This window comes from Rhea americana, unplaced genomic scaffold (assembly GCF_003343005.1).
Source record: "Rhea americana isolate MKP2758 unplaced genomic scaffold, rheAme1 scaffold_10, whole genome shotgun sequence".
In the NCBI taxonomy this organism is placed as follows: Eukaryota; Metazoa; Chordata; class Aves; order Rheiformes; family Rheidae; genus Rhea; species Rhea americana.
Genome location: NW_028185039.1, coordinates 6224698 through 6239336, shown reverse-complemented (window position 1 = coordinate 6239336; position 14639 = coordinate 6224698). Strand labels below are relative to the sequence as shown.

The following is a 14639-nucleotide window of genomic DNA, read 5'->3' as shown; positions in this document are numbered from 1 at the left end:
CATCAAGGCTGGGATTTGCACCGCTGTCCTGTGAGACATTCTTTCGTGGCACCTGCAGTTACTAATGCAGGGATGGGAAGTGATGGAGCTCAGCTCCCTGCTACCTCCCTTGGTCCAAGGTTCAAGTGATGGGCTGCTGCTGCTTTAGCCACCAGATGTCACTTGAGGCATGGGAACTGCAGCCATGGGCGATGTGCACTGGCACATTTTAGACCCAGCACACTGCCATGGAACAGTGAGTTGTAAATGTTACCTAGATAGTTGTTACCTAGTTGTCTGATAGGTACACATTTTCAAGATAGTTTGGTTTGTTTATGCTGCATATTTTTATTCATTTCTCTTTTCTGTGCATCAGTGAATACAAATATTAACTATTCAAAGCTGACCCATTTCTTTCAAAATTAAATGAGAATATTTTCCAACTTTTTTCATGCTAGTCATTGTTGGAAATTTCCCCCAAAAATGGCTTTAAATGGTCATTAGTGTTGCTAGAGCTGGCTTGAATTCGGTAATCTGTTCTGGGTGTGCATGGAGTTCTGTTAGTGAGATGCCTGATGTCTATCCTTTCATAGACACAAATTACAGTTCAAAACACCACATCTTATAGCACTTTTGCATGCTGACAACTTTACTGATGGAATGCAATGGGGTTAAGAGCACATGTCATGTTCCTTCTACAAGAAGGTCTCCTCAATTCATAAGATCTATAACAAAAAAAAAATAAGTCCTTGCAGTTCTTCATCAAAATGGACAACAAAATATTTTGGCAATTATTTTATTTTATCCACAGTTATATTACTGTATTGAGATGCCATGCATTTCGTGAGTAGTTCTGTGCCTCACAGAGATAATAAGTTCTCTTTGATGATACAGATCTCTTTTCTAATAGAGACAGTAATTCTTCTGTATTTCTTTCACTGTATTTTCAGCAAGTGCTACCAGTATAAATCTTTGAATGAGATGTTTTGCAAAGAGTCTTCACTGTTTGCTCCCACCAGTACCCACTGCAACAATGGGAAAAGGTAGGCCACTGTAGCAATTTTTTAGGTACATCTTCTTTAATGAAAAACCTAATAGCAGTGAGATCCTAATTAGGTCTCTCTGCAAGGCAGGAACTACAGTCACCCTAATACTCACAAGACTTCCTGAAGCATCATCCTGTTTAATGCAAAGATGGCAATAATTCCAAAGAGGCTGGTAATGTTTGGCGTATGTCATGGATTTATAAAAGTGGTTTCCAGCCTTTCTGCAGCTGGCCTCACTGTATTCATTCCCTGACAGTGTATTCTTAGCCCTTCCTGTCCTCTCCTCCCTGGATTATTGCTACTGGTTTATGTTAATTTCTAGGGTTGTCTTCAGGCACTGTGGTGCCACCAGTTTAGTTGCTTGTTGATCCTGGCTCTGACCACGCCACTTGTCTTATGTGATCTTGAATGTGTTCCACCAGACCATAGCAGGAGTAAATAATGGCTCAGGAACTTCAGCTAATCCTGCTCTGGTGTATGCTGTGGTGTCCAGAGAAGACAGCAAAGTCCATTGCAAAATTCTGTTGTGCTTCAATGTTGTCCCTTCTTTATCTAAGTAATGTCTATCCTGATCATGCAGAAATATACTCCCATGTTACTTTTAAGGCAGAGCAGAAACAAATCTGTACTTGAGAAATTGTTCCCTGTGAGAGGCCCTTAGTTTTCTTTCCATGGAACATCTATGGTTCAATTCATGTAATACCACTTGGGAAGGGCAGAAGGAGAGAAATCTAGGGACACTAATTCACAATGCACTTTTTAGTAACAATAGCTTGGTAACAGTTTTGTTTGGTAATAGTTTTACAAATAGGAAATAAGAAGCAAAAAGGTTAAACAACTTGGGTATGTTTAGAATCCTGCAGTTTCTGCTTCATGCGTGATCACACTTCTACAGAGAAACATGGATGTTAAATCTAAATAATGTTAATTTTCTTAGATGAATGCAATCTCTTACTTCACATGCATATTTTGCAAAGTGACATCCTGGACAGAATTCTCCACTGTACATTTGTATCCTATATAGTGTGGTTTGCAGAAGTATACCTCAAATACAACCTTACTAACAATTCTTACCTGTCTGTTCCTCGTCACTAAAGCCCATAATTGTCATGGCTTCCAAGGTCTCCTGGAACATCTCATCATCTTGTTGAGCAGGGATCGGCACAAAGCCATTAGACAGAAAGGTGTAATTGTTGAAGTTCTCCAGCAATAGATCATCTACAAGGCAAAGAAGAAAAGCTTGACATCAACTTAATGCTCTTGGTTAGTGAATTCTCCTAACACAGAAACGCAACAGAAAAGATTTAGTGTTTTCACCAAAGGAAGACTATCCCTATATGAGGATCTTAGGATTTTAGGGTGGACAAATATTTCAGAATAACTTTTCATTTAGCAGGTTTGATTGTCTTGCGTTTCCACTGTTCAGTAGTAACTGGGGAGTGTCTCTGCCCCTCATTGGAATTTAGCACCTCGAGGACTTCAATCTGAGCCTTCTTCCTGTAAATTTTTCATTTAGTTCCATATGTAACCTAGTCATAATTCCACATCTTTACTTCGTCTTCTAGACCTGGGAATTCTCATCAGATTAAAAAAGAAGGCAACAATCATAGTGGGTCAGACCAAAAGAATCTTCCGACCCATACTCTATGGCCAGCAACAGACTCCTAGGGAAGGAACATAAAAAAACAGGGCAAATACAGAGTTATCCATTGTTTTATACATTCTCTAGCAACTGTCAATTTAGGGAAAGATGTTGTATTTGAACCATGATGTTCTAAATCCTTTTTGGACCTAATTATACTTTAAACCTTCTCAACGTCCTGAACCAATGGGTTTCACAATGTAATTAGGTGCTGTGAGAAACATTCTTGTAGTTTATGTTAAAACTGCTAGGCAATAATTTTATTGGGAATGCCAAATTCTTTTGTGCAATAAATAATGAATACATTTTCCCTATTCATCATATTGATATCGTTCAAGATGGTGTTTGAATGGGTTTACACGCCCTGTGAATTGAAGTGTCCGGTAAACTGCAAACCAGTGGGTGCAAACAGATGCATGTAAATTGAGGCTTTTTTATCATTCACTTGATAGCAGAATTGCTTATTTGTAGAAAGGATTGAATGACATACACATAAAGCAATTAAGGTAAATTACTTAAGTAAGCCATTGCTCACTGTTTAATGAGAAGTAAGAATTGTTAGCAAGTAACTTACTTTTCATTTGTTCAGAAGCTCCAGCAATCAAATAGTAAAAGATATGAAACGTTCGCTCATCTTTAGCCTGACGAATAGCACGAGATTTTTCAAGCAAATCTGTTTGTTGTTAAAAGTATGTTAAAAAATCAATAACATATTTCAGTTCTTCCTTAATAATACCATCAGCCTCAGAATCATCAATAGCCTTGTTCAAATACTTGCTGAAAGGTTGGCTAACATGAACGTGAGTCTAATTCTGCAATCATTTTCTACTACACAAAGTGCTTGTTGTTGATGTCTTTGTGCTATCTGTGACAGGAGTGCTAGTATTGGTTTAACTGTCACCATGATGAATAGATCAATTTCCTACCTCTTACTGTACCACAAATGCTGGTAATCATGGTAGTAACCACTACAATAGACATATATGTTTCCAAAATCAGATATATACAAATAGTATTCACAGTATCATTTCCACCACCTTTTAATACGAAGTACCAATATGATTCTTTCAGCATAAAATGGGGCTGTTAGAGATAGAATTTTTAAGGCCAGTATTGTAGGTATAAAAGCAATCAAAGCTTTTTCAGCATCAGTCAATGATTCTCTCTTTAAATGCCAGTGTTTGTCCCCTTGCTTAATCCTGTAGTAGAAGCATCAGTAGAAAAGATAAAACTTCAATTAAGACAAAAAAAATTTTTAAATAAGATTTTTTTTCTAAAGATCACCCATCAGAATAAGAACAGAAGGATAAAATGTGTGCTATTGATTCTACACCCAAGAGATAAGTTATTTCTCTATGGCTGCATCTTTCTTTTTCCTCGTTTGTTGGAGTGAGCAGTTCCTTCTTTATGTAAAGATAAAATTTACAATACAGCAACTGACTACATATTAAAACACACTATTTCGTAAACATAACCAGAGAAAGAGGCAAGAATATTTGGCAGGCAAACTCAGGCTAAGCTAAATCTCTGAAATGTTTATGTACTTTGTTCCAGAAAAAAAATATATTGAGGTTATTGATATACAGCACAGTGCTATGGGTATGTCATTTGATATAGCAGGTAGTATACAGTATTCAGAGCAGGCAAGCTCTTTGGAAATATCTATCATTTGATGCAGACTAGGGCATCAGTACCACCAATTTCAGGGAAAACCGCCCCTCAATTTCACAAAAGGAGATAAACTGTGGGGACTCTAAGACAGCTCCTCTTTGGCTCTTCCTATCTCTTTTTCCTTATTACTATAAAGACCAAAGGGAGATGAAAGAGAAAGGTGTATTACTTCTATTAAGATGGCCCTTCAGTCCTCCAGACATGAACTAGAAACCTGTCATACTAGATGTCATGTATGTGTCTCCCCTAACAGGTTATTCTCAGTGTTGTCAAGGAACCTGTCTCTCTCCTGTACATACGTGATCTTTGTAGGCACATACCTAAACAAGGGTGCAAGTTTGGCCACAGGTTTGATTGCTCAGCCTGGAAGGCCCAGTGCCGTAGGGTTTCTTCCCATACAGAAGCCAGTGTGCACAGGGCTCAGAGTAAGACCATACTGCATACCCGGGCTTCATCCCAACACACAGTCAGGGCTGGGGCAGGGTGCCAGCTCTGGACTGGAAAACTGGAAAGCGTTTCCCAAGCTCCTAAGCAAAATATAGTGACAATACCATGCATTCAGTATGTTTTTTCAAATTGTCAGTCCCAGCACCACTGAGAAGTAGGGAAGTTTCCAACCTTTTTTATACAGTTGGAAAATTAGATCACAGGAAAGCAGGGTGACCCATGAAGGATCACACTGAAGCAGAACGAAATGACTGTAGATCTCTCAAGACCATGTGCAATCTTAACCACAAAACAATCTTCTCACCCTATCATGTTATTGGGTCTCTGTTTTTAAAGTCTCCTCCAGTTGGCTTAGATATGTTGTTTCCATTTTCTGAAGTTGCATATGGGGCATAGCACACTTTCCTATAGCTGAGAAAACAGACATGAAAATGTAAACCTGAGAGTAAGACAAGCTGAGAAGCTGGTATCAGTGTAAATGGAGCCCCATCCCTCCATCTTTGTTTATATCAGCCTCAGCAATATTTGCCTTTCTTAGACATGCAGTGGAGCTTGTTTATGTTACTTCCTTGTGCTCACCCTAGTTAGCTTCCAGTGCAGCTCACAGAAAAGGATACAAGTCTCTATATTTGCTCCAACAATGTAGCCTGTCACATCAAAGTTGATGCGGATGAATTTACCCTGTGAATGAAAAGAAGACCTAGATTGAGCTATTCTTTCACTCTTTTACGCTGGGTTTTACAACATTAGTGTTTAGCCTGTTTAGTGAGACATGTACGTCATCTTTTTAAGATTAACATCCTTGATTCTCTCCTGCTGGGACAAGCCCATGGGAAAAGGATGAAAGGAAGCAAACTTCTCTGACATTCCCTCTGCAGAAATTTACCCCACATTTTGTTAAGGTACTTAGAGGGAAAGGAGTCCCTCCCTACTGGAGCAGCCTGTGGAAGCTGGGGATATGCCAACATCTTTTTTCTACTTCAATTTCCACAAGGTCAGAGAGGGAATAGAGTTGGATTTGCCTAACTCCCTCTGCTGAGTTGCATCTGAATGGATCCTTGAACTGTTGGAGAAAAGCAGAGCTGGGAGAGGAGGGCCTTCAAGGGAAAGGGAAGCATCTACCAATACTCCCAGCAAAAAGCGCCATCAAATATTGACAGCCTCCAGCTCATATTATTCCAGCTTGAATCTTTCTAACTCTTTTCCCATTTTCTCTTGTGTAGTTAATCATTTCATATTTTAACCACTCCTGATAAATAACAGCCACACCTTACAGCAAGATGTATGTTCAATATCTGTGCAAAGAAAAAGAAAGAACAGATCTGGTTTGCAAATATTCTGGAGGTGGATATGTTCTGCAGTAGGAGTTGACTCTGGAAGGCCACACACAGGCTGCCTAAATGTGAGATGACAATGGTACTGTCAAGTTTCAGCTTGATTTTTAATTTCTTGTAAGGCCAAATTCTTATTTCAAAGAGGAAACCTAAACACTATTTAAAAGGGATTAGTTTGAAGAAGCTCCTTAGACAGCAGTATGATGAGAGAGCATGATGATAAGAGGGCCACTGTCTGTACACTCTGTTTTAAAAGAAGCTGTACCTCCCCCTACACAGACCCGACTGGTACTCTCCTACTTACGAATCTGGAGGAGTTGTCATTCTTCACAGTTTTGGCATTTCCAAAAGCTTCAAGAATGGGGTTTGCCTGTAGAAGCTGTTTTTCCAGCTCACCCTAAAATTCATTCAGACTCATTAACTCTGTACTCCATATTAAATTAATTAAAAACAGCACATGTACACTGGAGGAAAAAGTGAGAGATAATTTAAGTGTCTAATCGTTTTTTGCTGAATACTGCACTTCATGTGGGTTTGTTTTCATTCTCTGTTAATCTTTGTGTTTATATATGTGTGCAGTCGACTGCCGTCCTGTATACATGACCCTCTTCCAGATCTGTTGCTTGTGACAGATCAAAGTTTATTAATCTGTTTAGCATCATGACTGGCCTTTCTTAATAAAAAGGGTCATTCAGTGTCATCTATATGTATATATATATAGATATATATTTATTTATTTTCAGTTTATTATTATTTTTTAAGAGGGGATATTCTTAAAGGAACCTCTTCCAAGTCTTTTTCAAGTAAGTATATTGAGATGCTTTGCTAGCAAATGATGATACAATTAGAGTAACTTGCCGAGAATCATTTTAATATAATGCAGCACAAAGCTACAAAGCAGATTTCACCAAGTCTATTAATAATGATCCATGCAAGGCTATTTAGGTTAAATATGGAAATGCATTAATTTATTTCAAACTATGATAATGAATTCTCATGCAAACATACAAACTTTGTATTATACTGTTAATTGTGATTGGTAATTGCTAATGAAACAAATCATGCAATGAAATGAGCATGCATTTAATGCTCCTATTTCTAAACAAACCAATGAAGTTGAAAAAAATACTTTGTTTCTGAAAACTTTTTTTTCAACTTCTTATTCAGCTCTGTGCTATGAAGTCACTCAGCTTTCACATTAGCTTCTTGTCATCCTCATCTGCGTCCTATCCTACTCTGCAGCAATGATGTACATCATTTCAAACAATTCATGCTGGATAACAGCAGAAAAGTTGATAGATAATATAATTTAAATCCTTTTGAGGGAATATTTAGGTTGAATCTAGAGGAAATAATCAGGAAGTAATGAATTCCTGAATGTTCCTGAAGTGTCTCTGTACTGGGCAATTCTTTCCACTTACAATCTGTAGATTTAAAACCTATACTATGAGCATAGGTTATTGCTGAAATCAGATATGACAGCTGAAGAAGAACCTTGGCCACTAGAATTAGACAGAAATCCATCCACTCCCAGTGAGAACTAAACTATGCTATAAATGTGGGGGTGTAAAACTGTGGCTCCAAGTTATCAGCATTGTATGCAGCTGTAACTCCACAGAGTTGCCTGTGCCAGCCATGAATTTGGTTTTTACAGAGAGAAGTAAAATAAAAAAATCTAAAGCTGGTCAAATGAACTAAGGGGCAACACAGCAGGTATTACAATTGTATTGCCTTTTGCATTTATCGAAGTCTGAGAGGCAGCAGTCAGAATAGGGAAGAAAGGCCCAGTACAAAGAAAAATACCATTTGCCTGGCATACAAACAAAACAAATGTGCCAGCAAACCTGCCTCCATCCCCAGCGCTGGTGTGCTGGTACGGCACACCTCAGTACCAAGGGCACAAAGGCCTGTAAGGATCTGCTGTAACGCACTTGCAGACACACGCTGCCATGGTAATTGCTCTGTTATATATCATAGCAGCAAGCTAGGAACATGCTAACTTTTGCAGATGTGAACAATCTCAACAGTTACATGAAAAAGTAAAATTGAAAGCAATATCAAATGGAAAGCATGCAGTCTAAGTAACAGATCAGTCACACACATTGTGAAGTTTAGGAATTATTTTACAACAGTCCTAAAAAGTTCAACCTGAAGCACAGAAAGCACTGGAGTATTTTCATTCAGAGATCACGTTGCTTAGTTTCAGGCTGATTGGCTCTTTCAGGATCGTGGGAAAATTCATTCAAACTACGTCAATTTGAACACACACATATAGAACAAGAGTGATATTTGAAAGATAACCCCGCCTGTGTCAGACCTCATTCTTTGTCATGGAGCCTGACACAGTTAGGGTTGATTTGTGAGAGCATTTGGTGCTATTGTTGCTTTTCATATCATACAGCATATTTCAACAAAGTCTGTCTTAAATTTTTGAGGTGCAACAATAGCATGCAGATCTACACTCAGTGCCTTAAACACACATCAAACAGTCTAAGTTACTCACGTAAGCAAAAGATGGACCTTGCTGTATTGAATAATGTGGTATAAAACAAGTGTCAGTATCATTTCCATTACACAGACATTTTTATTGTTTTTCCTGTATTAAAATAACCGATATACAGTTTCCATGCAAATAAATCAGGAATACAAATAAAAACAACACATTGCAGACATACCAAGAGAACAAATACAGTTAACATACATAAAGCATTTTAACTGAAAAAAAAAAAGAAAAAGAATTAAAGAATCAAAGGGATGGGATTTGGATCTGGTCCCAAGTTAGTCTCCCAGGAGCAGACAAGAACAAATATTTTTATGGTAAATCCCGTATTTTTCTCTAGTGCAGCTCAATTGTTTTGCTATTCTTCACTCTTTTTTAAATGACTGTCATTGCAGCACCAGTAGTCCCAGCCACTGACGTACTATTTGCTAGCACATTACAGAACAACTTAGACTTCCTCTCAGCCCTCATCTGGTGGATATTTGCCTGTAGGTCTATCTCAGGGCAAGTTTGATCCTGAGTCTCATTAAACTCCCCATGAAAAAGGAGGAATCAGCAGCAACTCCAGTTACTTGCCCATTAGGAATGACCCTGAAACCATGAGTTCATTCCCCCTGCCACTGAGCAGAACTCAGCAGGAAGAAATCGTTTTTTTGCATTAACATTCAACACGGGAAAATTATACCTTTATTCTTGGTTCAGTTCCACCAAAAATCAAAGATTTCTAGAAAGCACTGCCTGAAGGGACATCTACTCCCTCCTCTGCCCCAGAGTCAAACCTGCTGTACCTAAACCACAATTACTCATGCTGGAAGAGGACAATCTGCATACCATCTACTCTGCAGCCCTCTCTCTGCTGAGATTCAGGAGAGGCAAAGTGGGGAGCCGCAGGATCCAGGACAGGTCTGGTCATGACATGTTTGCCTGCATGCTGCTCATACAGTATAAATTACATAGGCTGAGCAGCCACGGTTACAACTCCTTATCACTTTAGGTCTTTGTCCTGGTCCTTGGGTTTTAATTTGAGATGGATTTTAACTGCCGACCCACAGAAGAAATTACTGAATTTTGGGCCCAGTCTGCTTTCAGAAYACATTGAAATCTCTCCTGAATTAAGCCTATTTTGACATAAAAGTAAATTTCTACATCTTTTTACAGAAGATCTTGAATAGCATTCAAAAGGCTCTAAATGACTTAGGAACTGGAGTGGCATCTCTGAAAATAAGAAAGATGGGTAGGAGCCTCAGCCACACCAGCGGTCACAGGGAACTGGGTAGGTTTAAACTAATCATATGGTTGATAATAAGACAAGGAACTTCAGTTACTAAGGCAGAATTATTAAAAATTTTGAAGTAGCAAACTATTTGTAAAGAATTGTGCCTTTCAAAATTGTTCTCTTTGTCAGAGGAGTAAAGAGAATCCCCAAACTGGAAAGGTTTTGTATTGGGACTCTTTGCTATGTAGTAAGAAAATATGCCTACTAATGAAGCCAAGCAAAACTTTGGAAGTTAAATGTTGGCATACATTTTTGTGATGCAGCTGGACATTATATTAGTTAAAGGTTTTCCCAGACTTCTTAGTTGCTAGGGGCCAAAGGTAAAATAAGGACCCAAAACCTTGCAGACTCCAAGGCCTTCTTATTAGGATATAAATAGATACTCTACCTATGGAAAGCTTTGAATAATTCTCTTCTAGCAAAGTACATTCTGATTTGGTGCCTAACAGGATGTCAAACAAAAGTTTTTCCATAAACATAGAGCTGTGACATAATTGTGTACTCTTTATATGTCGACTATTTGGCAAGCCATAAACATTGACTTGCTGTTAGCACAGTCAGCTCAGTGCAGTCCTAACAAGCTTGAAGGAGAACTGAATATGGAGGAGCTCACTTACTGTGATGCTGGTGTCCTTTTTGCCCTTATGTGATGAAGCAACATAAGCCAGATACTGAATGACCTTTTTGGTATTTTCTGTCTTGCCAGCACCAGATTCACCTCTGAGGGGAATGAAAAATAACACAAAAGAAGGTATGTAACTAGTGAACTCCTTCCACCATGTGAAGTATTTAGAGTACAAAAACAAGCTTGGAAAATGCCCAGCTCAGTTAGTATCTACCCCAGAACACCATCTCTCCAATTCCACCTGACTTCAGCATGCAAGGAATGCAGTGTCAGAGCTATTGTTCTGTCCCATTAGTATTTTGACTGGACATTGGGCCATTTAAGGCAATCCTAAAACATGATGCATTTTTGAACAGCAGTTCATCTTGCTTTGGCAGCATTGGCAGTTTATGAGAAGTGGGGCTGGCAGGGAGTCTGCCAGTATTTTAAGACCAAAAATTGTAACATGAACTATGATGTGATACAGCAGTAAGAAAAATCATCAGCAGTAACACAGACATCCTCTGAAACTTTGGCATTAAAATAGAGTAAGGGTTTGTACCAGTCCTGGAGAATAACTGATTGATGCTGCCTCCTTTGAGCTCCATGTTCAAACTCCCATTGAATTAGATGAGAACATAGCTGGAACTGCCTGAGCAGGTATTGGTACTAACCAGGTCATCTGGGACCTTTCACATGGGGAGGTTTCCAACCAGCGAGGCAGCATCCCAGCTGTGCTCTGTGTGGTGTCTCTTGGGAAGCAGAGAGGCAGTATTAACCTTCCACCTCCCAGAAGACTTCGAAGGGTAAGTTTATTTACAACTATTAAGTCTTCTCTTAAGTAAAATACTGATTTTCAAAGTACAGGTACAAGGGCCAGATTTGTATGGTCATTTCTCAAAAGTAAGGACATTTCCAGCCCCAGTCTATCCTCTCTAGGTGTCATATTACATTGTCTCACTTCTTTTAGATTCTTTTGGCTCAGATGATTATTTAGGCTAAAATGTTTTTATATTGCCCTGGCTCAGCAATGAAAAAAGGCATTTAAGTGGGTGGGGATGTAATTTAAACTCAAGGTAATTCTTTTGACTCTATCAAGCTAGTGCTGTAAGGAAGGAAAGAGTGTAAGTATAAGCTGGACCTCTCTGTCTTTGGGTTTAAATTAAAATGGATTTAAAAATAAAAAGAACAATACATTCAGTAATGCCATGGATACTTGTCAACTCTTTTGAAGCTGAAACTATTTAGCTAGATCCGTTGCAGTTCTGCTCCTTTTCCTAATTAGGAAATATAGGAGTTAATTTTCCCTACCAAGGGACTAGTGATAAATGGGCATTAAAAATATGAGTAAGTGCTGAGCAGAACTTTTAAGGTGGGATGACATTGATGTAAACCTTAGGAAACCAGAAATAATTCCTGCCTGAGGTATGTGATGATGAGAAGTGTTTCTTCTGGCTTTTAGAATTTTAACAAGAAATAATTGAGATGAATATGTTCCTTTTCTAAAAACCTGGGTTAAGTTGCACAGTTTGGAGGCTAGATTCATCCATGCCTCATCTTTAGTGCTGAAACATTTCCATGTTTTATTGATAAAAATTAAGTGTCCTGGGAGCAATTCCAAACCAAGCACACCAATTTGAAGATGTGTACAGAGTTTTCAAATAAATCTACCTTACAACTTTGCTTCTTTGCAAAAATTAAAAACTTTCTTCAAAGAAACCCTAGGCTTTGAACTATTCCATTTGATCAAAGGTTATTTGTAGTTCATCGCTACATGGATTGCATTTCCTTTCTCCCAGGGCAACAGTGCCCATCATTTGGCTCTCCCCTGAATCCTTGTAAGTATTACCATATATGGCATCATGTTGCTTGTAATTATCCTACCATACTGTAATGCTTAAGTTACTTAACATTTTGTTCTGTGCTTTCTTTCCTTAACTCTCTGCTCCTGCACAGGCTGATAGTTTTTCTCTTTTCTGCAGATACACTTTGAGGCTTTAACTTCATAATGGAATGGACAAGAAAAAATTCTGTGCTTTAACATGAAATGGGAAACAGACAGACAGGATCTCAAGAGCTACAAATGGAAAAAGAAGTCTCCAAAGTCATTAAGCAAGGAAGGGTATTGTCCAAAGGTGATGGATATGTCTAATTTTTTAATGTATCAGATCATCTTAAAAAGGCAATGAGTTTTAGACATACAGGTCTGATGTATAAGTATCCATTAAACAACATTAGTAGTCTTCATAACCTGGAAGATACATCACAGCTGTATGACAACTGCTAGACAGTTATCTCAGTGATAACATGTCACATGCATATGAAAACTAATGGGGAGGAATGGCTAGATCAGATTCAATGCCTCTAAACAGCAGGGAACTTACACGGGAGAAGATGTAGGAGGAGAACATGTGAGTCTCTCTTACTTCACTTCACATTTAGATGGTATTCTTCGTAGAACTACAGAGCTGCAGCAGAACTCATCATGCTGCTTTGTTCTCTGTATCTGTGACTCTGAAGAACCATCATTTCTGGGATGGCAGAAACAACTTCTGTTGTGGTGCAGCTTCTAGGTGGTATCCAGAGAAAAGCACTCCTCTCTCCTGTCTTTATAATCTACAGGCTATCTACACTTATCTTGGTATGTGGATTTTTCCAGGTGGGTCATTTTCTTGTAAACGTCTTTCAGTGGTTTAGGCATGCCCCATTCACAACAGAACCCCTCCCCAGACGCATCTGTTCCTCTCTTCTGAGTGCCTGTTTTCCTCAGTATGTATCCTCAAATCATGTTCGAAAGTGAGAGTTCATCATATAAATTCCGTTACCACTGTCCTAATCATGATCTTCCACAAGTAGACTAATAATTGAAGTATCTCAAATCATCCTTGTTGCCTGCCATACATCGGGGCAGCACAATTTTTGCCAGTGCAGTTCCTTAGACTCAGCTCACATGTGCAATACAAACAAAGCAAAAAAAGCAGTCCCTGGATCACAGTTCTCATGATTACAGCAGCAGTACTTCCCATGCATGTTCTCCCCCTAAGAAATGCCCTTGTTTTCCCAGGTGGGAAGAAGTTCACTGAGTTTAGAGGCTAGCCCTATTAGAAACACTGTTCTCTTATTGTGTGGTATAGTTTAAGTTTACTCCTCCCTCATTTCTTGCCAGGCTTTGTTTTAGGAGCTCAGTAAAGGATTTAAAGGGCATAAGCTTACATATACACTGCTCAGCTCTAGTAGAGTTTTTGTACCAGACTAGCTACTAAATCCTTCATGACACCATTGCCTCCAACTTAGCTGAAGAATATACCAGTTAGAATGGGTTACCAAATTAGGACAGGGTGAGAGTGACGAGTTGGCCTTGCTAGTGTGGGCTGAGCCAGTGGTGTAGCTAGAATACCTGCCCTTTTTACTGGGTAAAAAAAATCTAGTAAAGAGTGGATTTTTTGTTGAAAACTTGACAGCTTCTGTATTAACCTTGTGGTATAAAATTTAAGTCAAATATTTGTGGTATTCAACTTAATTCCACTTTTGGAAAAGTCTGTAGCATTTATTTTCAAGATTTGTTTCAGTAAGCAATGAACCACAAAAATTGCCCATTCACACATCTCTTAATCTGGCTGCGCTGGCACTGTGGGAAGCCTCCCCACACAGAGCAGTCAATGAGGTGCTCTAAATCACATTAGAGCTTTGGCAGGCTCCATTCTGCAATATGAGATGTGCAAAGATAATGAAAATCTTTGTCCCAGACCAGCTGTGCCCTCTGAGAGACATGGCTCAGAACCGAGGCCACTGATCCTACTCATTTACTTACAAGAGAATTCCCCAAAGAGACAGAGCTAGTTTGGCACCAAGCTCCACCCCAGGTCTAAAGCTACACTAGATATCTGTATGGGAGAAGGGCCAGGCAGCAAAGCTTGCCAGCTCCAGCCTTTGAGATTTAGTTGGCTGGGAAAGGAAAGAGTTTTGCTCTCTTGTGGAGGAGTCTTTTGTGACTAATGGGGCTTTGCAATTTAGAGGATGTTCTGGATGACTCTGATTCTTGACATGTGTCAGGGCTGAAAGCAGGCTGAGGTCATTTGGCTGCGTGAGGCTCTGGAGAGTTTGCCCGTTGGGAAAGAGGGGAAGGAAGGAAGGAAGGTG

At 39.1% G+C, this 14639-nt stretch overlaps 1 protein-coding gene across 4 annotated transcripts in view; it reads right to left on the bottom strand.

Moving 5' to 3' along the window:
* MYH11 (myosin heavy chain 11) overlaps positions 1-14639 on the bottom strand; it is a 63400-nt gene that overhangs the window by 24160 nt on the left and 24601 nt on the right. For 3 of the 4 annotated variants that reach the window (XM_085302548.1, XM_085302571.1, XM_085302563.1), the window contains exons 5-10: positions 10513-10615; positions 8623-8643; positions 6424-6516; positions 5403-5466; positions 3242-3340; positions 2100-2243 (exon numbers count right to left, since the gene is read on the bottom strand). In XM_085302548.1, the coding sequence (XP_085158674.1) occupies positions 2100-2243; positions 3242-3340; positions 5403-5466; positions 6424-6516; positions 8623-8643; positions 10513-10615 (524 nt within the window). The remainder of the gene's footprint in view (positions 1-2099; positions 2244-3241; positions 3341-5402; positions 5467-6423; positions 6517-8622; positions 8644-10512; positions 10616-14639) is intronic. The other variant, XM_085302555.1, reaches the window with a different exon arrangement.